This window comes from Pinus tabuliformis, chromosome J (assembly GCF_031772625.1).
Source record: "Pinus tabuliformis cultivar Carrire ecotype Pingquan chromosome J, CPIR1, whole genome shotgun sequence".
Lineage (NCBI taxonomy): Eukaryota > Viridiplantae > Streptophyta > Pinopsida > Pinales > Pinaceae > Pinus > Pinus tabuliformis.
Window position 1 is genome coordinate 109,669,055 of NC_142295.1, and position 24,124 is coordinate 109,693,178.

A 24,124-nucleotide genomic window follows, 5' to 3' on the forward strand; every position below is an offset into this window, starting at 1 on the left:
TTATGTCTCTCTATTTCCGTCCAAGTGCATCTGTTCTATAACGAATGTAAAGTAAAGGAACCCACTAATACCTTTTCTTTATAGCCTAAGTCACGGGACACGTCCCCTAGGGTCCCGTGTCTCGTATTTCACGTATTGGACACGAAAACGGCCCTAATACGTGTCCAATACGATTTTTGACGTGTCCTAAAAATAGCATACGTATTCTACGTTTTCCCCTTCGTGTCATGAATTTAGAATACGCGTATTCGGTACAGAGAATACGTTGCCATAACGTATTTCGATTTTTGAATACGTATTGCAAAAAAATTCGGTTTATAACGTCAGCGTCAGGGTTTTTTTCGTTTGTTTTGGAGCTGTTCGTGTGTCGTGTGTAGCTGTGGGAGCTGTGTGTGTCGTGTGGAGCTGATGTTCGTTCAAGACCAGCGTAACCAGGACCGGCGTTAAAGGTTTAAACCAGTAAGCAATAGCATTCACGTTACATTTGCTCGCTGTATAATTTGTATCCGATATACAGTGTTAACCACAATTCTCTTAAGCAACCGAGAACCAGTCTTGGCATTCACCTGGCATTCGTACCAGGAAAGTTACTCCAGTTCTAGAAGGCTATTAAATCCCACTTAGTGCATCCAATTTTCAAAATTACCGATAGCCTAATTATCGAAAAAAGGGCACCATATTTTAATCAGAGCTTGATGGAGTAAATGTGCGTAAAGAGAATGATGAAAAAATTGCCACCAATTTCTTTATTATATATTTACACTATTCCATATGCACTATTTCTAATGCCTGCAATAAAAAAAGCTCATCCTGCTGTAAATATTGCAGAGCAACCTGTTACATAAGAGCAGGGAGACATGCTACTTAAGAGCCATTTACTTTGCAATAAATGTTTTATGGCAACCAGCTACTAGCGAAATCTGACAGCCTGAGATGGAAGATGGTTGCAGACAAAACAAGAAGAGCACCCAATCATGAACAGATGATTTCAGCAAGCAAGAACTTGCTGCTTCAGAGATGGAACAAGTATCACTATTGTTGCAAGCCACTGCAATCATTGTTCAAGAGAAATACATACAGATAGAGGAGAGAGAGCCCAGCAAAGAGGAAATGCCATGATGGCAGATAAATGTCTGAAAAAGAAATCATACATTCTCAACCTTTGTAGAAATGGCCAACCAGTAGCAAAAGAGAAGTCACATTGAAAAACAACAGTATTTTAAGAGAGAATTTTCAAGAGAAAGGCCCAATCAATAGCAAAGGAAGAGTCATGCTGGAGGAAAAAACAGTATTTTTGACAGCAAAACATCACCAGAGAAAAGGACTATTCATGACATGCAGGTAGACAAGAACAATGTGAAAAATACCACTATCAAACAGTCATACACAATCAATCTCTACCAGTCAAATTTGGAAAGAGTGGACGCCACCATCACCCTGTGCTCTCAATGTCAAGGACAAGAATGAGAACCTAATATTTCTGAAGTTTAAAAGTTCTTCAAAATAAGAATATACCACGTACATATTCCTCTTAATTTTAAGTTTCCTTTCCCCAAAGTTGAGATATCAAAAAGGATTTCATTCTCTAGGATAGAGTTTTAAAGGGTCACCTCATTTAAAGTGAGGTTTAATTATTCCAAGGTTTGTAGCCAATCTTACGGGAAGATTTTTCAGGGTTTTATTGGAATTTACTATATATATATATTTTATTAAATATATATAAAACGTGTCCCCCGTGTCCTGTTTCCAGGTCGCTGCGTTTCGTATTGAATACCACGTATTTACGTGTCCTCCGTGTCTCGTGTCCTCGTGTCATGTGACTTAGTTTATAGCATTAAAACATAGCCTGTAAAACATACCTAACTCCTGTCCCATATGTTCTCAACATTTTCCCATTTCTCTATTGTTAAATATTCTATCAATCTACTTTATTTTCTTTCTCTATGTTTCTAAATTTAACCTAAGCTGTCCCAGGGGGCAACTCAATTGGTGATCGAATAATGTGAAATCTGTAAAAAACGAGAGATCCAAGGTTCAACACCCCCCCCCCCCCCCGGTCGTGACCCAGTTTATGGAGAGGAGGACATGCCATAGACCTCCAGAGGCTTACTAATAACTATGTGTCAGGCGGACTGCTGGATCCTTCTGGGATACAAAAAAAAGTTACCTAAGCTATTGATTAGAAATTCAAAGAACAAAACAGGCATTGAGCATTTCTTTGTTCAACATAACTCTAATTTTTGCCTGGTATATGTTCACCTAGTTTACTTTCTTATTTCCATCTATCTTCTTTTTCCAGCATTCTCCTTCATGAAAAGAAAAATTACAAACAGGTCATGAGAAACAAACATGAAGAGAAAAGGCACCACAAAGAAAACATATTTAGGTTCTGAGCTGCAGAGAAGTTACTGACCTTATTCACATAATGTATGAGCTTATCCATCTGTTTGAACCAAGTGCCCGCACTTTCATATGCAAAATCTTCACCCATAGTCCATATCATATGAGTTGTACGATACTCTTTGGCCTATACATGCATATCAATTAATCACTTTTAAAGGAAGTTCAACATTATTTTGGACCACTATTGCTAGAGTGGTTTTCACTTACAATATTTTAACATATTACAAACTAGAAGCAATTTCAATCACCTGTTCTCTAGCAAGGCGAACAAAGCTATTGATCCTTTCCTCAACATTAAAATCATAGAGAAGAGGATCATCCTGTATGTCATAGAAATTTTGATAATGTCCTTCTTGAACTTAAATCTCTAACTCATAAAACAGATATGGTAAAGATAAACGATCACCTGGATTACAGCTTCTGTCGTTGCAATACCAAAATCAAAGCCAGCAGGAGGAACATAAAGGTTTGGAAGTATTCCAGTGAATACCTGGACAGTCAGCATTTTGGATAGATCAGATAAAGTTAAACATTATGGTCACATTAGCATGCACTGGGACAATGGAGCTCAAGAATAACTATACATGAGAACATGATGATGACGACAACAATGATAATTGTTAACGTCCACTAAGACCAACTTTGGTCTATCAGATCTTAAGAAAAATAAATGGTAAGATTCATCGGTTTACTTTAGAATTTTATTCTTATACTTGAAAAGATTGGAGAGAAGCTTTCCTAAATCTCAATAGCCTTGATAAGCTAAAAGGTTAGGAAGGCTTAGCAAATATTTTGAAATTGAGATCTAATGTGGGCATATGCATAACTTTCTAAGAGAATGCTTTTCATCTCCCACCTTCTTAGTATCACAAAGACAAAAAATTCTTTCATCCCAAGGTGTTTCAGAAATTATCCAATACCCTATTTCACTGTGATGATGATGAAAATTGTTAACATCCATTGAGACCAACTTTGGTCTGTCAAACATAAGGAAAAAAATGGTTAGGAATTTACTTATTTGCTTCGAATTTAATTCCTATGTCAATTGGGTTTATCTCGGGTGGTTGGGAGGAATGATTGTTATCCTCCGCACCCAGGTTCAACTCCCGCAAGTGACATGTTGAGGTCATATCATGTATATTGTTGCAATGGCTTCAAGCTTTGTTGTATAACAGCCTTGAGCCTTGAAGAATATCTTACCTTTGCGGCTTGCCTATGGGCTGAAGGATGGGGTGCCTGATTACACGGAAATGTGTGTGTCTGTGTGTGTGGGTATTTCCATGCCTTGAAGAATATATTTCTCTTGCCTATGGGCTGAAGGATGAGGTGCTTAGTGTATATATATTCCTATGCCTTGAAAAATATCTTAGCCCTGCCTATGGGCCAGAGGATGGTGTGCTAAGTTACATGGTGATGTATATATATATATATATATATATAGATAGTCTATGCTGGAACGGGTTGGAGAGAAGCTTTCCTAAACATCAATAGCTTTGATAATTTAAAAGGTTAGGAAGGTCAATATTGTTGCAATATTCTGAATTGAGATCTAATGTGGCATATGCAGGACATTCTACGAGAAAGTGTTTTTCATCCTCCACCTTATTAGTATCACAAAGATAACAAATTCTTCCATCCTATGGCATTTTGGGAATTGTCCAATGCCCTGTTTCACTATGGCCATCATCAGAATTCGTTCTTATTTTAGAAATATTAGCTTTCTTCTTTACGCCAGTTATAACAGTAAGATACTTGGGTTAATACCTCTTCACGGTATCTTAATTTTATCTCATCTTCTTATTCTCTCTTAAATATAGTGCTTCCACTTAAAAAAAACTACATGATTCACACAAAAAGAACTTCATAATCCACTGTTATGTAATCGAAGCAAAAGAAACAGATAATTGCTCAGAACAGATGTGTTACTATGGGATTATTGATGATGAAAAATAACTGGCAAACTAGGAGAATCTTGACCTTTAGAAGTCAAATTTGTTCCCACCTCTGCAGATGACCCAAAGGTCTTAGAACCACGCCAGACCATCTCCATAGTACGATCCTTTCTCCTATTTGCAATGTCTTGGTAATCTGCTCTTCCAAAGAACAGTCCATCAAATCCAACCTGTAAATTACCACCAATCAGATACTCTACACACTGATCTCTTCTTGTGAAAAACTGTATAAATCTAAGGCTAAAGAAAAAACATGCAAAAAATCTTATGGATGTCGAAAAATAAACACACAACTCAGGTGAAAGCCATTAATTTCTGTATTAACATCCAATCATATCACCATGCTCAAATTCACTACAAGCTAGAGACTATGGCCAATTGTAGAAGAATAACTTTTGCCTCTTGCCCTTGAGATGATAGTTTGGACTGCATAGAAAAGATGTACAGCCAGTTATTAAATTCCCTGTATGCTAGTTACAAGAACATGGTTGTTAATTTAGATATTTAGGTGGTTTACTAGATACTTATAAAAATTCCTTTAGTAAGGCTCTATCCTAGAATGTTATTAGTTATAATTTATTAATATATTATGTCAAGTTTTTCTGAGGACACTCACTATGCATTTATATATTTAACCATATCAAATTGGAATATGATGCCCTTACAATGAATTTCCTATCATACCTATGTAATGTAGTTTAGAAATGTACTGTATACTATGTATATTAGTAGACATATCTCAAACTCCACCTCATCCCTGTAATTAGGAAGCAGATTGAGCCCGTTGATATATCCATAGCAATAAATCCTTGCATGTAACATTATGGTGCTTATGAACAATGGTTTTTCCTCAAATACCTCACCTCTCATGTACCTTCATTAATAGTTGAGAATATACTTTCCACTGATGAAGTATAGTGTCCTTCCTACTCACTCTAGAAATTTTGTTTACTTCTTTGTTCTACTTGCTCTATCTTTGTGAACATTCATTGCTTAAGAGCCTAAGTTTAGACCTCTTAAGTCTTAATAACCTCATAGCCTATCTTTTAAAGACTGCATACATTACTCCATAAAGAAAATACTACATCATGGCACATACAATTACATCACCTGAAAAACAGGGGTAAAAGGAAAAATCCTGTCCTAAAAAGGCCAAAAAGGAAAGCACATTAGCCTGCGCTACACAAGGTATCACAACGGAAAACACTTAATTTGACTCTCACAAGCAACTCCAAATCCTACTTAAAACTCCTCGGCTCACCCAAACTAAAAGGGAGGGTATCCTCCTGAAAAATAAATTTACATTGATGCTTCCACAACAAAATGAATAGAAATTCACCGTGAAACGATGTCCAAAACACTTTAGCAGCCCAACATCTCCAAAAGACATGCTGCAAACATTTCATAATTGCCACACAAAACACAAGTGGGATATGTTACATCTGCTTTTTGAAGCATACTCTTGACAGGAACCCTTGATGTAGCATAGGTCATCCCCATATGGTGCGCTTAAAAGAAGAATGACCTTTCTAGATGTGCTGACAACTCTTCAACCAACGCACCACAAGATCCTTCACCCCCAACAGTTTATTCAAGTAGGAGACAATGTCAGAAGTGTACCTTATAATAGCTTACAAATCCTTCATCTTATGAATATAAAAAGGCTTCCACTCCAACTCTAATCACTCAAGAACAGTCCAAACCCATCTAACTACATTTTAAAAAGACAACCCTAAGGGATCATGCACCGAAGGCCCTCTATGACAAATTTATACAAAGAAATGAGCTTTTGGGTCCAGTTAAGGGCACACCAAATATGTCAATGTCAGTGCTCATAATTCACAAACCCTTTCCAGAAAGAGACCTTTCCTTGCCAACCTTTTACTAGAAACCTAAGTGAAAGGCCAACCTAACCACTAAGGGACCAGAATGTCTAAATCAAATGCGACACCAAGTCACAGGCCACTCAAGGTACCTCACACTGCCATGCTAGGCACAACATGCCAAGCAGCCCAAACTCTTTTAAGTCGGTCAGGACTTGAAACCTGAAGACACCAAGCATTACCAATGATATAACACAACTAGAAAGGACCTTTAATCCCCTACAAGCATTGAATCTACATAATCTCATGGATAAATAAGACTTTGCAAGGAGCATCCCCTCCACGAAGCGTAGTACCCTTTTACTGGCAAGAACTACCTCCTGTGCTCGTATGCCAATAATACCCAACCCCCTATGTTCCCTTGGTAATGTGCACACACAACCCATGCCACCAAAAGGAGCCCTTTCGCACCCCCCTACCCACCCCAATGAAATTTTTGAGAATGTGTCCCAATCGTTCGTATGCTACTTGACAAGGGAACAGCCAAGATGAATAATATGTCTTTTTGTCTTGTCAACCTTCTGACCTGCATTCAAAACTCATCTCATTCATAGTCTAGAGTCCATCACCTATATCACCTAGGATTTCTACAGGGCTACAAACACAAATAGGACATCGAACTCATTCAATGAATTTTGAATCCATGCGAGTCATGGACAACTTATTGGTGGTAAGAAATCATCATGGTGAGAGCAATTTTTTAAGAACTACTACTTATATTACACATAAAGCAATATGTACAAGAGCATAAAAGAATGTACGTTCACAAGTACATTTATCTTATTACAAAGAAAGTCGTAACGAACAATAGAAATCAACATATATTTTTGGCATGTCTAATATTCAAAAAGCCCTTGGCCATGGCTTGAGAACGTACCCCATCCATCGACAACCTTTGAAAGCAAATACAATACAACTAAAATCCTCAAAATCAAACTTACAATGCAATATTTAAAGAGAGAACATAGAAGAACCTCAAATCCAATGCCACAAGCCATTATAATGCGACAAGATGAGCAAATTGAATTCTAATCAGAGATGCACTCCAATGAGCGGTATCCTAAAGCATGTAAGAAAACCTCTCTTGAACTTGCTTCCAACACTAATGAGCAAACTAGCACCCTCGTGGAATGTATTTGAAAGTGTCAACTATGGAACAAGAAAAACCTTTATCATCAACAAGACCAATCTTTGCTACTTTGGCCTTAGTAGGCAACCCCTAATAAATAAACATCCATACAAATGCTATGAGTTTATAAGAGATTCTATAAGGATAGACCTTGCTCAACCTAGTAGTCCAACGAAATGTTGCATCTGACAAAGATCATTGCATATTCAAATGGGAGCCAAGGGTGACTTCCTATGCATAAGTTGATACAACACTTGTTATATTCATGGATAGGATCATCTTAAGCCCATCGACCCAATCTCTCTAGATTGGACTTTCATAAATGTTTTTCATTTTGGAAAGATATTCGGCAAGAACAAGGCTCTACATCTCTTTGATAGCAACCCTATCAAAAGGGAGCACGGATTTGTTATGGGCCAAGGTTTTGTTGAAGTTTCTAAGTCTACCAGTTAGAAACCCTCCATGCACTTTATCTGATTTATTCCTACCTACTTGTTCTGTTACTTAACAAGTTATTTACAATGTAAATACTGAAAATAAACACTAGTGCATGCTCAACATATTACAGATCAACAACTGAAAGAAACAGAAACAATCACACCAAATGACATCGTTATTTTTGGACCAATGTCCCCGGAAAAACCCAATGTGGGAAAACCAATGCAGCTATCTGAGGGTTTTCTTATTAAGCAATATTAGAGTACAATCTGGTTGCCAAATCCGGCCTACCCAGTAGAGAATTTCCTTGGTAGTAATACCTCTCAGTTTGAGACAAATGTCCTAGCTGAAACCCTGGATAATCCTTCTGGCAGCTCCTCAACTCCAATCTGCCCCAGAAACCCCAGCGTCTGCCTTTCTGGACTGCATCAACCTCTCTCTGCCCAGCGTTGGCCTTGCGTCACCCTGAATGGGCCTGCGTCAACCTTCTGGCCCTCTGCATCAGCAACGTTGGCCTCTCTGAAACTCTGCGCAGCTCCCGGCTGCCTCTACATGGCCCTGTGTGAGCTCTGGCTGCTACTGCGTCACTCCCCCCGGCTACTACGCTACTCTCCTGGCACTATCTCTGCCTCTCTATCTCTCTATACTCAATGCCCCTCAGCTGCAACTCCGATCACTAATTCTACCTCTCTTAGCAAACCCCGCTCTAGAGAATAGAATGACTGATCACTCTGGTGTATCCTCCAAGTGACCCTCAAACCCCCTCTTATACTTTTCTCGTTGACATATCAATGGCCGAGATTAAGTCCCTAATCAACGGCTAAGATTAGGTTTGGCTTGATCCATGTCTTTTGGACCATTCTAACACAGTTTCATATTGATTCACATTAATAGTTTAATTTCCCTAAGTTTAGACTTAGGGACTCCATTAAAAATATTAATTATTTTAATATCTCCTAAATTGTTTAGAATCTGCCCAAACCCTTTCTGGGTATTGGAGATCTCATGTGCCCCAACCTCTCCACCAAATTTCGTGGCTAGAGCACTTCCGATGCTACCCCAAATCAACACTCCCTCTCAACGAGGATTATGCTCTAGCAATACTCCTCACTGAGTATTACTCTCATCATCCGGCATCGGTCCTTGTGCTAATGCTAGGCTTGCTGCCTACCATCCTCCGCACTGTTGTATTCTGTATTGTTGCCCATGGTTCTGCCACTACCAGTGCTGCATCTGTACGACAACTCCCTCTGCATTCGTGCTGCTGCTGGTCCTTTCTCCTAGCACTGCATCCGCACTGCACCTCCTCTCATCATGTTGCATCGTGTTGCCCACTGTTGCACTGCAACTCAGTTACTGAGAAGTAAGTAACTGATCTTTCAACTCTGACCTCCCTGTTGGGCTAGAGACCCTCCTGATCCTGAAGCTCCCTCTGTTGTTGACAAGTGCTCCCTCTCTGACCTCTACGCTGCTGCAACAACTCTCTGCATCTTGCACCGTTGCACACCTCTCTGTGCCATCCTGCACTGGTGCAACACTCTCGTGCCTCTCGCACTGCTGCAGCCTGCTAGCCTCACGCTGTCTGGGACTCTTGCACTGTAGCTCTCTCTACCGCTTCATCTGCATCCATCTCTACCCACATCAGCCAGTCCTGATACTCCTCTTCGGGGCTCCCATAGCAAGGTCTAATCCAAGAGGTTGGGTACCTCGAGGATCCTGCGCCTCATCACCTATAGTCCGCCTGACTACAGCTCGATGTCTCCCCACTTTTGCTCAAGTGGTGCATGTGCACTCATGGCACAGTCATCGTCTGTCAACACTTCCCTTGCTGGCGCTACCTTAGTCTCGGAAGACTCTCCCTTACTCTTCTTCCTTGGTTTTTGGGTCGCATAATGACCCAGCTCCCCACGGTGGAAGCACTTGATCTTGGAGAGATCCTTCTTCTGCCGCTTCTCCTGCTTTCCCTCAGATGCCAAGGCAACATCTTCCTCCTCCTGCGTGACTTTGATCCCCTTGTTGCTGCTACCCATCTTCGATTGTCGTCTGATCTCTTCTTGGCGAAGGGCAGCCCACATCTCATCCCAAGGTGGAAGTGTCCTTTTGCCCAGTATACTTTGGACAAATACCTCCCAGTCTTCTGAGACAGCATTCAGGGCCGTCCTCACCATCAATTCCTAATCCGGCGTGGCTTCTATAACAATCAACTGATCTCGAATCTCGTTCAGTACTCCAAGGGAGGTGTCAATCGGTTCTCCCTTCTTCATCAGATACGACCTCAACTGATTCTCTAGTAACATTCTTGTTATAGCTCCAAATATCACTCTTATGGTTTGTGATGCTGCACTCATGGCCTAGGGCAACCCCTCCTTCCAGACCTGGTCCGAAAATTTAAAAAACAGTGTTTTATCCCTTATACGCGACATTGCCCTGAGTTAAACGCATGTACACGCGGGTCTGTGTATACCCAACCCACGTGTAAGTATTAAAACACTTAAAAAAAATAAATAATTCCTTATTTTCGGGCGGAGATCGCGGGTTTTACCTGCTGATCACCTGTTAGTGCCCGTGGCCCAACTGTTCCCAACCAACTCCTAACTAAAAAAACTACTTTGGAGATGGTATAAAAAGACATCAAAGGGAAGGCCTAAGGAGGAGAGAAAAGAGAGCAAGATTATTATGCTGAGATTTTCCCCTTAGACCAGGTCTGAAGTCCTTGGTGCTTTCTGCACTTCCCCCATTTTGCATAGGAAACCCTTGTTTCCATGTGTATTGGTGATCATTCATCCTTTATATCACCATTGAGTAAGACTTGGAAGGAGCTCTTATTGGAGGCTTGAGGCTGGAACGAATCTGGGAGGAAGCTTTGCTTGGAGCCTGCTGAAGGTGTTTCAGGTGAAATCTTTCCGCTATATGTACTTTACTTGCCTTTATATAAAGAAACACGTCTTGGTTCCCGAAACAATCTTTCTTTATGCTTATGAGATTCATGTCTTGAATTCTTATGCAAGTAGTTACTTAAAGATTTTTATAACTAACTTTATAGCATAAAGATGGTTTGTGTATAAGTATTTGTCCATGTACTGCTGTATTCTTTGATTTGTTTGTTTTACAGGTCAAAGGAGAAGAAGGGAACTCCAAGAAGGGTTTGGACCCTAAAGGCCTTCTCGAACGTAGGACCTTAGGTACGTACCCTAAACATTAGAATTTGCTTACAGTAAAGATAATGGCTGTGTGTGTGTTTCTTTGAATAAGCAATTTTCAGTCTGGTAGAGTCTTAACCCAAAGGACCCTCGGGGTACTTTCCCCTCAACCAGAATTGGCGACTCCGCTGGGGAACAACACTCTTGTTGTTCCTAGTTTGGGTAGTCTTCAAGCCGATCAAAGCTCAGCCCCTCTGTTTGTTGGCTCTGACTATCTGATCTGTTCTTGAACTCTAAGCTTTTCCAGTTTTTTCAGTCTGTATTTTTTATTTTTCTTGAAAATCTTCAGATACGCTGTTTTTCTGGATTACAGAAGCATATATACGCAAGTTGTACTAAGTGAACCCGCGTATACGCGAGTTTCCTCAGTTACAGTCGCGTGTACACGCATTCTGCACATCACTGCAGGCGCGTATATTATATAATTTTCAAGATTTATAAATTTTCTTTTTGCTGAATGTTTGTCTGGTGGTTTGGGTCAGTTTGAAGCAGTGATTTTCCAGTAACAGTCCTCTGTTTAATAGGGGGCATCTTGTTTTGAACTCTCTCTAGTTATAAGGAGTATCAGTCTTGTTTTCGTTGATTGCAAGCGTCATTGTTTTTTGGGCACACAAGATTTCTGGTTAAGAGTCTTGACTGCTCTGTTTTGGCAGAGTAGGAAGATTGGATTCAATCTTTGTGTTCATTTTGTTTCGGTGACCCTTTTGTTTGCTTAACGAAATCATTTTTGTGACCATTTGCTCCTTCGTTTCGGGAAAGTTGTTAGTTAACATCTTCTTGAAACTTGTCTTTTGATCTTTGGACTTTCATTGCTGCTTTTGATTGTCAAGAGCGATTTCAAACGCATTTATTTTTGTTGGATTTTCATCATTTGAAAGGTGTGAATTCACAAAAGTGTTTGGTTGCTTATTCGTCAATCATTGGTGTCAGTATTTTTGAGAGCCTGCTTTGAAAAAGACTTCTTCGTTTGATTGAAAAAAAATCTTTTGAAAGTTTTGAGTTTCGCTTTCTTAAACTCGCTTTTCATTTGATTTCCTTTTTTGCGAAGTGAAAGTGCTTTGTGTTTATCTTCGAACTTGTTTTTATTGTTTGGACGAAATGATTGGTAACACATCATCTTCTATCTAAGAATTTTAGTGGCAAGACAAATTTGATAAGTGAGCAACTTTCCTTCTTTGTTTTTAGAGTAGTCTTTAAATCTTGCATCCACATATAGTTCTTGCATTAGGATAGATTTGCATCTCTTTAGGCATATATAGTTTTGTTAGTTTTTGTGAGTGTGGAGTTTGAAAAGAAAAGTAAAATTTGTTTATATTAGAAGTACCCTCTGAACCTCATAGAAATTGCTCTTCATCGAAAACAAAAAGTGCATGTGCATGTAGCTAAGTTTTATTAATTTCTTTTGCGTCCATAAAAACACCACAAGTTTCATCTCCATTACCTTGTGACTTAAAGAACAGCCTAATAAAATCAAGCGCTAATTAAAATCCATTAGAACTTTTTGTTTTAGTCAGTTACACCAACAAGTTTAGGATTTTAGGGCCTTGGATTAGGCGAGTGGAGAGTTAACTCTCCAAGGCCACATAAAACATCAAACATAAGAGTCTGATTAACGAGAGTAAATCCAATAGCGTTAGGAAGACCAGGAAAGCTCTGGATCTGGGAGTTAAGCACGAGGGTCTGTGAAGACAGGGAAGAGAGATACCCCCTCTCCTACTTGTCCGAACTTACCTCACGACTGTTCCGCCTGGCTTCTGAGACGAGTTGGTACCCATAGTTGCCTCTCCTCGGGATCTACACAGGTGGCTGCGGAGGGGAATCCCATGGCACCTGAGGTTGACGTTGCATCACTCTCGACAGTACTACTGGAGGGCACCCTTGCGAAGCTTGGGGGCTTGCACCGGCGCAGGCTGTTGTTAGGAGGTCAGCGTAACTTCCTCTGTTACCTTCGCTGATAGGACTGGGCCGTCATTATCCCAGACTATCTTCGGAAGGCCCCTGACTCCACTTTCTTGTATTTTGGTGTCCGGTCCTCATCACCCGGAGCGGAAATACTTGGAAGTTGTTTGACTGGCTGATATCTTTAGGGACTTTTTAGTGGGTGCTCTTTGCTCCTTGTATATAGTTGGCTTTAGGTATTTTTGTCTAGTCACGTTTGGACTTTGTGTTCTGAGTGACCGGCTTACCACTCTACCAATCTTGAAAGGCTTTTGGTCGTTCTTTCAGAAGTTGTGGAGTTGCCTCCTCAAGGGCAAAGGTTTTGATTGCTTATCTATATTCCTTGAAGAGTTATTTCTACATTCCCGTAAGGGAAGGGTCTTTGGATCAGTTAGATATGGCCAATATTCCTGTGGAAGCCAACCAAGGTAATCTTCATTTATGCCAATATTGTAATGAACATCAACAAAATCAGTGAATTTAGGGGCTTAACTTTGTCTTCATTTTATTACTTCTTGCCTCTCAAGTTTGATCTTTTCCCATGGGATTCTACATGTCTCTACTTCATGTCCACTCTTACAACAATGAACACAATGAAGATCAGAACTCTCACCTTGACTGTGCCTACACCCCCACCTATGTAATTCTTCTTTTCGCATCCTCTCTTGCTGCCTTCTCCCCTAGAAGAACCATGTGATCGATTCTTCCCTTTTTAAGCAAGTCATACAATCTTTCCAATCGGCAAAGCTATCTTCTTCTAGAAAGCTTTCTCATGTTCTATAATTTTCTTCACCAAAGAGTCAAAATCAAGGGTTTTCGATCGTCCACTAGCTTGAATTGATTCAAGATAGTGAGAACATGTGGGGTAGAGGGCCTAGATGAAGGTTGGGAGAGCAATGTATATCTTCACACCAATAGCATCAATGTCATGCATGATGGCTTTTACTTCAGAAGCTAAGGTAAAAGATCATTATCCTTCATTTTGAGGTTGAAGAGCTTCATCAACAGTTGAATTAGCTCCAATTCTAAATGTGAATCATTCAGATCTTTTAATTTCTTCAAAACACTCCAAACATCCTTGATAGATCTAATTTGGCAGCTCACCTCCTCACTTACCACAGCGATCAAGGCATAAACTTTCTCGTCTCATCTTGATTCGTCCATATGGCAAGCTCTTTATCTATTATTGGTTTGGTTGGTTTGGTATTGTCATTAGAAATGCCATCCAAAGGATGATTAAAGATGAGGGTATGATCAATCTTCCTTGATCATTTTTGATAGTTCTTTTTTCATGAAGCACCACACCAACAATAGAAACGAGCGAATACATTGACATGATAAATATGCCTCACAATTTGCGATGGGAAACAACTAATTAAAAATCTAGATAAAAACACTAAATTTTGTGAAAAAGGAATGATTGAAGATGAGAGTATTCTCAATCTTCCTTGACCATTTAGGATAGTTTTATTTTCCACGAAGCACCACACCAATAATGGAAACAAGAGAATGTATCGATATGATAAATCTGCTTCACTATTTGTGATAAAAATAAATTAATTAAAAATCCAGATCAAAACACATTAAATTTTGCAAAAAGTGTATCCAAATCAACTCCATAAATTTCTTGACTCACCAATGTTCACGTGAGTGAGGGGAATGTGGCTTGGCAAGTTGTAATCCACATTAAACAATTTCCTTCTTTTCTTTTTTCTTTACACGTAGTTATCATGGGTGGATGTGCTTAAAAGGATTTGTTTAGCTGACTTGATTATTGAAGCCTAACTCTGATAGACCCAAAGAGAATTGAACACACACCTCTAACAAAGGACGAAAGACTTGGCAGGGGGCTTCAACCAATTGGACTATCCATCAGGGCTATTAAACAATCTGCCTTACTACAAAAATGCTTAAGGGCTTCAACCAAGTAGACTACCCATCAGGGCTATTAAACAATCTGTCTTTTACAAGAATGTTTAGAATATTAAAAGGAATGATGAACCCAACCTACAAAGAGACGTCACTCTAACAGTTTCTTCTTCTTAGGTCTTGGTGGAGATGGTCTCGGACTCTGGGGATTGTCCATCCATGTCGTAGGTAATTGCAACTATGCGCAGGAGGAAATGAAATAAAATGATAATTTAACATCCACGAGACTAAAAATAGTCTATAAAACCAAAATACACTTTTGACCTAGAAAATTGGATGCTCTTGCATCACCCAGGTTCCATGTGTACCAGTGTTTGGTCCAAGATCAATGCACACTTTGCAGATACCAATATCCTCTCCAAGTCCCATAGATGGCCCTAGGGTATGGCAAGGGGGAGGCATGACCTCAAAACTATAAGATCTTATATGTTTTACAGCAGTCAAGTGTGTGTCACCAGGGCTATGTAATAACTTCGAACAGGTCCGGCGTTTAATTCTCGGGCAGCCATGGGAAGAACAATGCGTAAATATTGTCGCAACGACCAAGACAAAGGAATCAAACCACGCCTTAACAGATTTATTTTCAGACCTCCATTGTCAAGACGAAATGGTGTAATAAGTGGGAGGGGAATACCAAACCCTATCGCCTGTAGCAGTGTCCCGTTTCTGACAGCACAAAGAAGAAGAAACTGCGACTCAAAGTCTTGGGCAGCACCGCTCCTACCAGATGTTTCCAACCTTTCCACACGCCCTTCAGTTCCATCCACTAGTATTCCAAGGTCGCAAAAGCCATTTCCAATGACGAGTCCTCTGAGATCCGTAGCTAATCCGATTATATTATATTGAATATGGGAGGAGTCACACTTGCAAAGAAAGGTTGCATTTTCCTCCAGTTTACTCCCGTGTGGCTCATCCAATGAAGTGAAAAACGTCTAACGCGAGAGTAGTAACGCCCAGCAGACTGACAACCAATGCCAATGCCAGAGAATGTCAACGCTCTTCTTCTAGCGATTGACAGAGTATATTAGGGTTTCCTGTACGTGTGAGGCGTTTTAGGCTTTCTCTACACCAATTCTCAATGCACAGGTAGGGTTTGGAAGGCAGATTGCAGAGAAAAGGGGGGCAAATGAATAATTAATGCACTCAAATTGAAATTGCAGAACAGAAGAACAGAAAAGCTCCAGAGATCATATTGTTATCTAAAAAGAACCTCGCTCTTAAACGACTATCAGGGAGGTGTTGATTAACTCTGAGCATGGTATTTTAATTGAAACGAGATAAAAAGATACACAGATATGATCTTTGGTTTCATCTTCCAACAGAATTGAGGATGGCTGTTCCTATTAGTTACTTTTGAATGTTAATGATCGGTTTATTAGTGTACTATTGAATGTTAATGAACTTTTTTTGGTAGATTTTGTTTGAAATCAGGCTTTCTTGGAATAGCGAGTTTAAGTTTGATAAATGCCCAGTGGTTTTTCAGAATGTTGAATTCATCTATATATATTCAAAAATACATTATGATAACTAAAATTATAATACATTTTAATTACTAAAATTCACAACTGAGGCGAAGAGCCAATACTTACACAACTGTAAAGAATCACGGCTACAGGGGTCCAACCCAGTATGGTCCCTAGAATTGCAAGGACGTCATATTCTTTCTTAGAACACTTTCGTCTCACATTTTGGAGGAAAGCAGAAGCTACATACACTGGAGTGGAGCAAAATTAACTTAAAAGAGGATCTCTAGAGGCATGTTGTGCTCTCACTATACCTCGAAGGACAGGTTCAACAGTGTCGGAAACTTATGTTGGAAAGCAAAATTAACTTATTAAGAGGATCTCTAGAGGCATGTTGTGCTCCCATTATACCTCGAAGGGCAGGTTCAACAGTGTCGGAAGCTTATGTCGGAAACGTATGCCCTGTTGCTGTTTTATGAAAAGAGCTGAATATTTTCTTCAAATATCCTTCAGCAGGATCATTTCCTGTTAAACATGTTATGTGGAGTTGCGAAGTTCCCAGAGTCTTTTGGGCATGTATTACTGCTGAATACATCATTCTCTTTGTTTCCCTGCTTTATTGGAAGGAGTTGAGTTTGAAGACAACTGTATGGTCTCACAAGAAGGAAGAAACGCTTGGGACATTCTTAGATTGACAGTTATCTCCTTCTTGTGGAGAACACTATGTTGTGCAACCTATAATAGGGTCCCTAATCCATTTCATTTAAGAGAATGCACAATGGATCAGAGATGTCTAACTAGATTTCAGACAGGATAAGTCTTTACAGGAAATGTAGATCCTTTTGAGGTTGGAGCTAAAGTTGACATGCCAGTTCCTCCTCGCCTTATGTAGGGAGGAGTAAATGATCATGCTTTGGCTCCATCCTGTATAATCTTTTTCAGTTCAATAATGAAATGTAAGATGCATTTTCATATATATACAAACATGTTTTTTCATATAAGCCTGTGTGGGGATTCCAAAGCCATGATTTCCAATAAGGATCAGCATATGCAATATAATTTATACTTACAGTTTTCAGAGTTCGTGAAGCAAAATTCTGGACAAAAGAAGACAGGGAAGACCACCAACAAACCTCAGCAGATAGAAGATAAGCTTGAACGGCCGAGTGCCCAAACGGATCAACCTGCCACCCAATGCGAGGTACAATGCCAAATTCCCTCTTAAGAAATCTGTGCCCCAGAGTTGTTTGATCTATCATGTCCACATACAGGGTAGCTGCCTCATCGTGCATAACATAACCCCCATTTCTGGAGAGCAACAGAGAGAACAGAAAAATCAACTCACTATAATGAAATAGAGCCTCGTGTCGATCTAGCACAGAAACACTCTTATCTCAGTTCAGAGACTTCAAAAAATAGCCAAATTACATGAATTCAAGCTGCCCGGAAGCCACGAGCCTTCGAACAATTTTCTTCTTCTTATTATTCTGCTCCCTCCACCACCTTACAAAGAAGCCCTGACAACGAAAGGACTGGACACTCAGAATCATTTCATTTGAATATCACCACATCCAAAATCTACTAAAGACAGAAACAAGACTCATTTTCAAACCTTATCAGAGAAGTCCTAAAACATAAATATCAAATCATGTAACCTAAACTTGTGATGTAAAGGCATTTGTAATCTACTCCATCCATTCATTTTTACAATCCGTTAAACACACCCTATATCAGATGAAAAACACTGCTTTCTCCTATGCTGCCCAACCTAGGCACCCATTATAAATTAATACATAAATATTTGCAGTGGAGACTTGACTGGTTGGTCGACAGGGGATGGTGATATTCCCCGCCGGGTTCATTGTCCCATAGGTATGGTATATTTTATCCCGTGAAATAGCATGGCTGTCATGACCGTGAAGTGACTGTGCGTAGTATTTGTCATGCAGTGAGGCATTTGTCATAGTGTGACACTTCATCCCACCGATTGATAGATACTGTGCGCTCAGCGCTTAAGTTAAAGAAGCAACCTGTAGTAATCTCATAAAGATTTGCAATTATAAATTTCTCGGAAAAAAAAACAAACTATCAATTTCAGAACTCTGCTGTTCAGTCATAAAAACTAATTGTTAATATTCGAACATTAATTTTTCATTAGTTATTTATTAAATTTTGATTGAAGTTTGATTTTCATTCCGAAACAAGGGACTATACAGGCCAAGTTTGGTTCAAAAGGATTTAAAAGTATATTCATTAAAAGAAAATTCTGAAAATTCATCCAATGTGCAATGTACAATGATCCTCTCACCGTTTCTACGTAAATAAACTTCTTGTTTGGATCCTCCTGCAATGCAGCAACAACTGTATCCAGAATGTACTGAACTGCACCCACCTGCAAACACAAACCCAAATCAGAATAACATCAAAAGTCCAATGGCATTATTGCCTTCCTCCTGGATGAATTACAAACAAAACTCTTTTCTCCATGAATTGTGATTCACAGTTTACAGGGATGAATGGAGGCTTTTACCTGAATTGAATTGTTAGAACCCACATAATACTGGTCAACTGTCTTGAGCCATCCCAGATCATCATGGGTGTGGGGAACGAGATGAACATTGAGCTTTCCCTGCACTGGCCCTCCCGTGTTGTTGTAATCAATTGGCAGAGATTTGCATAGAGGGAGATTGAGCAAAAAGCATATGGTGCCAATGGCAAGCCAATTCCATTGCAAAGCTGTGCATGGAGCCATGAATGTTGGTGTAAAATCAGATTCAATTGCCTTCAGGAATCCACCTCCTTTACAGCAGTTTAGGGGCCTTTATAGTAATAAAACCAATGAATGCAACTGTTAGAAGATAAGGCCGAATCATGGCAGACTAAACGGAGTGGGAAGATTTGCAGGGCAGTTAAAAAAGACTTTGGATCAACGTGTTTGCTGTCGCTCTCGAGACTCAGAGTTCTAACTCCGAGATGGATTTGACTGGACGATATAATTTATTGGACCCAATAAGTTACGACAAGTCGTCCGAGCAAAATGTTCCTGGGTAGTTCTGTCAATGTGTACATCTTGTCTTCATTCACAAAGGCGGGAATCTTCATATATGTGATATACACTAACAAAATATCGGCATCTGTAGTGCATATATCTGATTTGAGTATCACACAGTATATCGACACTCAAAAAACCATGTGAATGTATAAAATTTAGTATTTTATTTTGCATGTGTTATCTGTGTGAATCAATTAAGTCCTAAGTTTTATTAGATTCTTCAAGATATCAAAAAGATATAAAGTGCTTTAAAATATCATTTTTTGGGATTTCATCCGATTCTTAAAATAGAAAGAAGGCGCTGGCTAATATTTTTTTGGATTTTCATCGGATGCTTCATAGAGCAAGAAATGCGTGGCCTTCTTTTTGGGATAATTGTTGTCTAATTATTTTTAAATTTTTGGGTTAATCAGACAAACAAATTTTGTTCAGACTCTGTTGTTTTGTTATTTAAAATTTGTTATTAAATACAAATTAGATGAAATGATATTTTAATGTGTTGTTTTGTTATTTAAAATTTGTTATTAAATAAAATTATATAAAGAAATCTTCCAAAAATATAAAGAAAAACACGAGCAAGGAATCACAGGCATGAATGAGCAATTAGGAATACAACTTGAAAACAACCAAGAACAACAAAGTAAAGGAAGAGGAAGGAAAAAACGAGAAAGAAAGAATCTCTAAGAGTCAATACAAGTAATGGGAGAAATGCTAGTTAATACGGGAAGAGTAGTACCGCTCTTAGCGGTCTTTCACCAAACCACCCCCCCTGCTAAATGACAATTACATCCTGGAATATTAAGAAGCTTAACAGCAAGGATAAGCAAAGATACATGGCAGAAAGGATTAAAAGAGAAAAACCCCAAATCATGTTGCTTCAAGAAACAGAAATAACGGGGTGGGGAATGGAGGAGATTCTCAAAAAAATCAAGCCCACTTATGAGTGCATGACACTTGATGCAAAAGGGAGTGCAGGGGATATTGCAATCTTGTGGAATCCTGAAGTTGCAGACCACTGGATAGGAATGAAGAGGATCCTCTCAGGGAGATTCCGAATGATAGGACACAGAGACTGGTTCTTAATATCGGCGGTTTATGGGCCTCATATAACGGTGGAAAGAGAGGCCTTCCTAACACATCTACAACGGTTGGGAAACATGCACACACAAAAAACTGTGGTGATAGCGGGAGATTTCAGTATGATCACTTATATAGAGGAAAATAAGGGAGGATTGCAATGGGAGGATGCAGACATGGAAAGATTTAGGGAAACCCATGCAGCTCTAAAAATGATTGATATAAACACCATTAATGGAAAATACACCTGGAATAACAAAAGAGGAGGCAGCAAGCAGATAGCTTCCAGATTTGATAGGTTCCTAACAACAGAACACTTTCTCGAGAAAGACATATTTTATGAAGCAACTATACTACCATGCCAAGGATCAGACCACTAGCCTATAAAACTCGAAATTGCCATGAATAATCAAAACAAAAACAGATCGTTCAGGTTTGAAGCCTTCTAGCTGTGAGACCCAACCCTCATAGAAAAAATGGAGAACTGGTGGCAGAGCAGTGAAGAGGAAATAAAAGGAAAGAACAAGATGCACACACTCCAATTAAGATTAAAGGAGTTAAAAGGAAAAATTAAGAACTGGAACAGAGAAGAATTTGGCAACATTCAAAAGGACCAAGAAAAGTTGCAAACAGACATGAAAAGGATACAGCAGAAAATAATAGAAGAAGGGAGAACAGAGGAGCTAGTGTAGGAAGAAGGAGGGGTTTTAACTAGACTGGAGGAAAGAAGAAAACAGGAGGAAATTCTATGGAGACAAAAGTCAAGAGTACAATGGCTGAAAGAGGGGGAAAGGAACACAAAATTCTTCCACAGAGCCATGCAGCAGCACAGGCAGCAGAATATAATTTTTTCCCTAAAAGATACCCAAGGCAACAGGGTAACTCAGAAAGAGGAAATGGAAAGACTACTAATACAACATTTCAAAGGCATATTGACAGAGACGCAAAGCAATAGAGAAGAAGAGATTGCAAAAATAAGTTAATACATTCCTTAAAAGGTAAACAGGGATCAAAACATGGCCCTCCTAAGGGTAATCACGGACAAAGAGGTAGAGGAGACAGTGAAGACAATGGCCAAGAACAAAGCCCCAAGCCCGGATGGATTTACAGCAGAGTTCTTCCAAGCAACCTGGAGCTTTATGAAGAAAGACATTGTAAATGCAGTGGAAGAATCAAGATGTAATAAAAGAATGCACCCAGCATGGAACGCAACTTTCCTAGCATTAATACTGAAGGTAGAAAAGGCTGATGAACCCCATGGCTTCAGACCAATAGCATTATGCAATGTAATTTATAAAATTCTAGCCACCATAATGGTAAAAAGATTACAATCAATACTTCCAGAACTGATAGCAAAAGAACAAACAGGGTTTGTGAAAGGGAGACAAATAGTGGATGGAATCATAGTCGCTCAAGAGGCGATTCACACACTGAAGAATTTGAGAAACAAAGGAATGATGATCAAACTCGACTTAGCAAAAGCTTACGACAAACTAAGCTGGGAATACCTTCAACGAATCCTAAAAGCATACGGGTTTGATGACAGAGGGACAGAATGGATAATGTCCATGATATCCACCCCAAGCATGTCCATACTGTTGAATGGAACACCAACAGAAACTTTCAACCTGTCCCGCGAGCTCAGATAGGGAGACCCACTGTCACCGTTCCTGTTCATAATAACAGCGGATGGTTTGGGCAGATTAATAAAAGCAAGAGTAAGCAATGGAGAACTTAAAGGCCTCAGATTATGGGGGAAGAATTAACCATTACACATCAACAATTTGTAGATGATGTAATGATGTATAGTCAAGTGAATCTTAAGGAAGCAAAGAAACTATTGGAAATCCTTGAAGAATTTACAAACGCATCAAGAACAGAGATAAACAAGGATAAAACATAAATATTCTTCTTTAATACCCCAATGTTGGGTCAAGCATTCTTAGCCAGAACAATGGGGTTCAGAATTGGGAAGTTCCCCACCAAATATCTGGGAGTACAACTGAGTGACAAGCAGAACAGAATAGCGAATTGGAAAGGCTTGATAGGAAAAATTCAAAAAAGAATGGATAATTGGACGTTTAGAACGCTAAATATACCGAGTCGCCTCATCCTCCTGAAGTCGGTCCTCCAAGCTATGCCAATATATCAAATGGCCAGTCAAGCGATCCCCAAAACTATATGTCAGAAAATGGTGGAAATTTTCAAAAAATTTCTATGGCAAGGAACAAGCAAAACAAAAAAGTGGGCCTTGCTCTCATGGAAATGGCTAAGCAAATCTGTAACAGAAGGGGGTTTAGGTTTGAGAGACCCTTACATATTAAACCAAGTCATGGGTGCAAAACTATGGTGGAGGTGGATTCAAGGAGGGGAAGATCTATGGAAAACGTTATGGGAAAAGAAATACGAGATGGCAAGGTCATCTGAAGGCAAACTCTGAAACCAATCAGAAAAGAAAGGATCAGCCATCTGGAACCTCGCAAGTTTAAACAGGGACCTGATAAGAGAACACAGTTTCTAGGAAATTAGGGAGGGTGACAAAGCAAACTTTTGGCAGGAGGCGTGGCAGCAGAGAGGAACCCTCATTCAGGAACCTCAACTCCACGACATTCAACAATACACCACCCAAATGGAGGAAGATGCAGTCAGAAATTACTGGTTACTGGAACAGGACGGTTACTGGAGAAAATGGAAAATGAAAAACGACTGGCAAGAAGCACCAGAAACAGAACAATGGATAAATTACCAAAATGAAATGGAGACAAGGAAAATTGCAGTCAAAGACGGTCCAGATATAATAAGATGGGGAAAACGCATAAAAGGAATGTTTACGATCTCAGAAGGATATCATATAAAGGCTGGAAGAACCAGCAACCCAGACATCAAAAAATGGGATAGAATCTGGCAATTAAAAACTTGGCCAAAAGTGGCGCTATTTACCTGGATATTGCTGCACGGGCGCGCCTTAACCTGGGACCAACTGAGAAGGAAGGGGACGCATGGACCTTCGCGTTGCGCCCTATGCCAGGACCAAGAAGAAACCATGGAGCACGTGGCAAATTCCTGTAGCGTCAGCAACAACCTGTGGCAAAACCACCATCAGCTCTTCGAGATTAATGACAGGAACACAGGTAGCATAAGAACAACAATAGAGAAATGGAGAAGCAAGCCGTACCACAACACAATTTTGAACCAAGCCTGGAATCTGTCCATAGGATTCCTCCTGTGGAACCTATGGAAGGCAAGAAACCGGGTGATATTCAAGGAGGACGAAAAAGCCAAAGAGGAAATATGGAGCCAAACCATGAAAAACATAAGAGAAACAATAATCCTCAAAAATTGGAACGAGGAAGACTGGAAGACGGAATCAACAGAGACCTGCATTATGAACCGCCTGCAAATCAAAGTAAATAACACATACATGACAGGAAGGGAACACAAGGTAGGCAATGCAAGAGCCGAAGAATGCTACAAGAACCTGCCACAGGATTCACTAAGCTAAACTTTGATGGCGCGGCAAAAGGCAACCCAAGGGAGGCTAGAATAGGAGGGATATTCAGAGATGACGGAGGGGAGATCAGATGGGTCTATGCAATGGACTGTGGAATTGCCACCAACAACGAGGCAGAATTCCATGCGCTGAACAGGGGGTTAGCAATA

The 24,124-nt window shown here is 39.7% G+C and overlaps 2 protein-coding genes across 2 annotated transcripts; one reads left to right on the forward strand and one right to left on the reverse strand.

Annotated features, from left to right (window-relative positions):
* Positions 1–473: 473 nt before the first annotated feature.
* Positions 474–19,457, reverse strand: LOC149225770 (alpha-mannosidase At3g26720-like). Its single transcript, XM_089380012.1, has 9 exons — positions 18,866–19,457; positions 18,644–18,727; positions 17,764–17,852; positions 17,469–17,643; positions 4,406–4,525; positions 2,810–2,893; positions 2,652–2,723; positions 2,414–2,527; positions 474–566 (listed from the first exon to the last, which is right to left on the reverse strand). Exons 1-9 carry the CDS (start codon positions 19,085–19,087, stop codon positions 474–476), a joined length of 1,053 nt encoding a protein of 350 aa, XP_089236138.1. The 5' UTR covers positions 19,088–19,457.
* A 706-nt stretch (positions 19,458–20,163) lies between these two features.
* LOC149225771 (uncharacterized) lies at positions 20,164–20,844 on the forward strand. Its single transcript, XM_089380013.1, has one exon. It carries the CDS (start codon positions 20,164–20,166, stop codon positions 20,842–20,844), a length of 681 nt encoding a protein of 226 aa, XP_089236139.1.
* Positions 20,845–24,124: the final 3,280 nt, after the last annotated feature.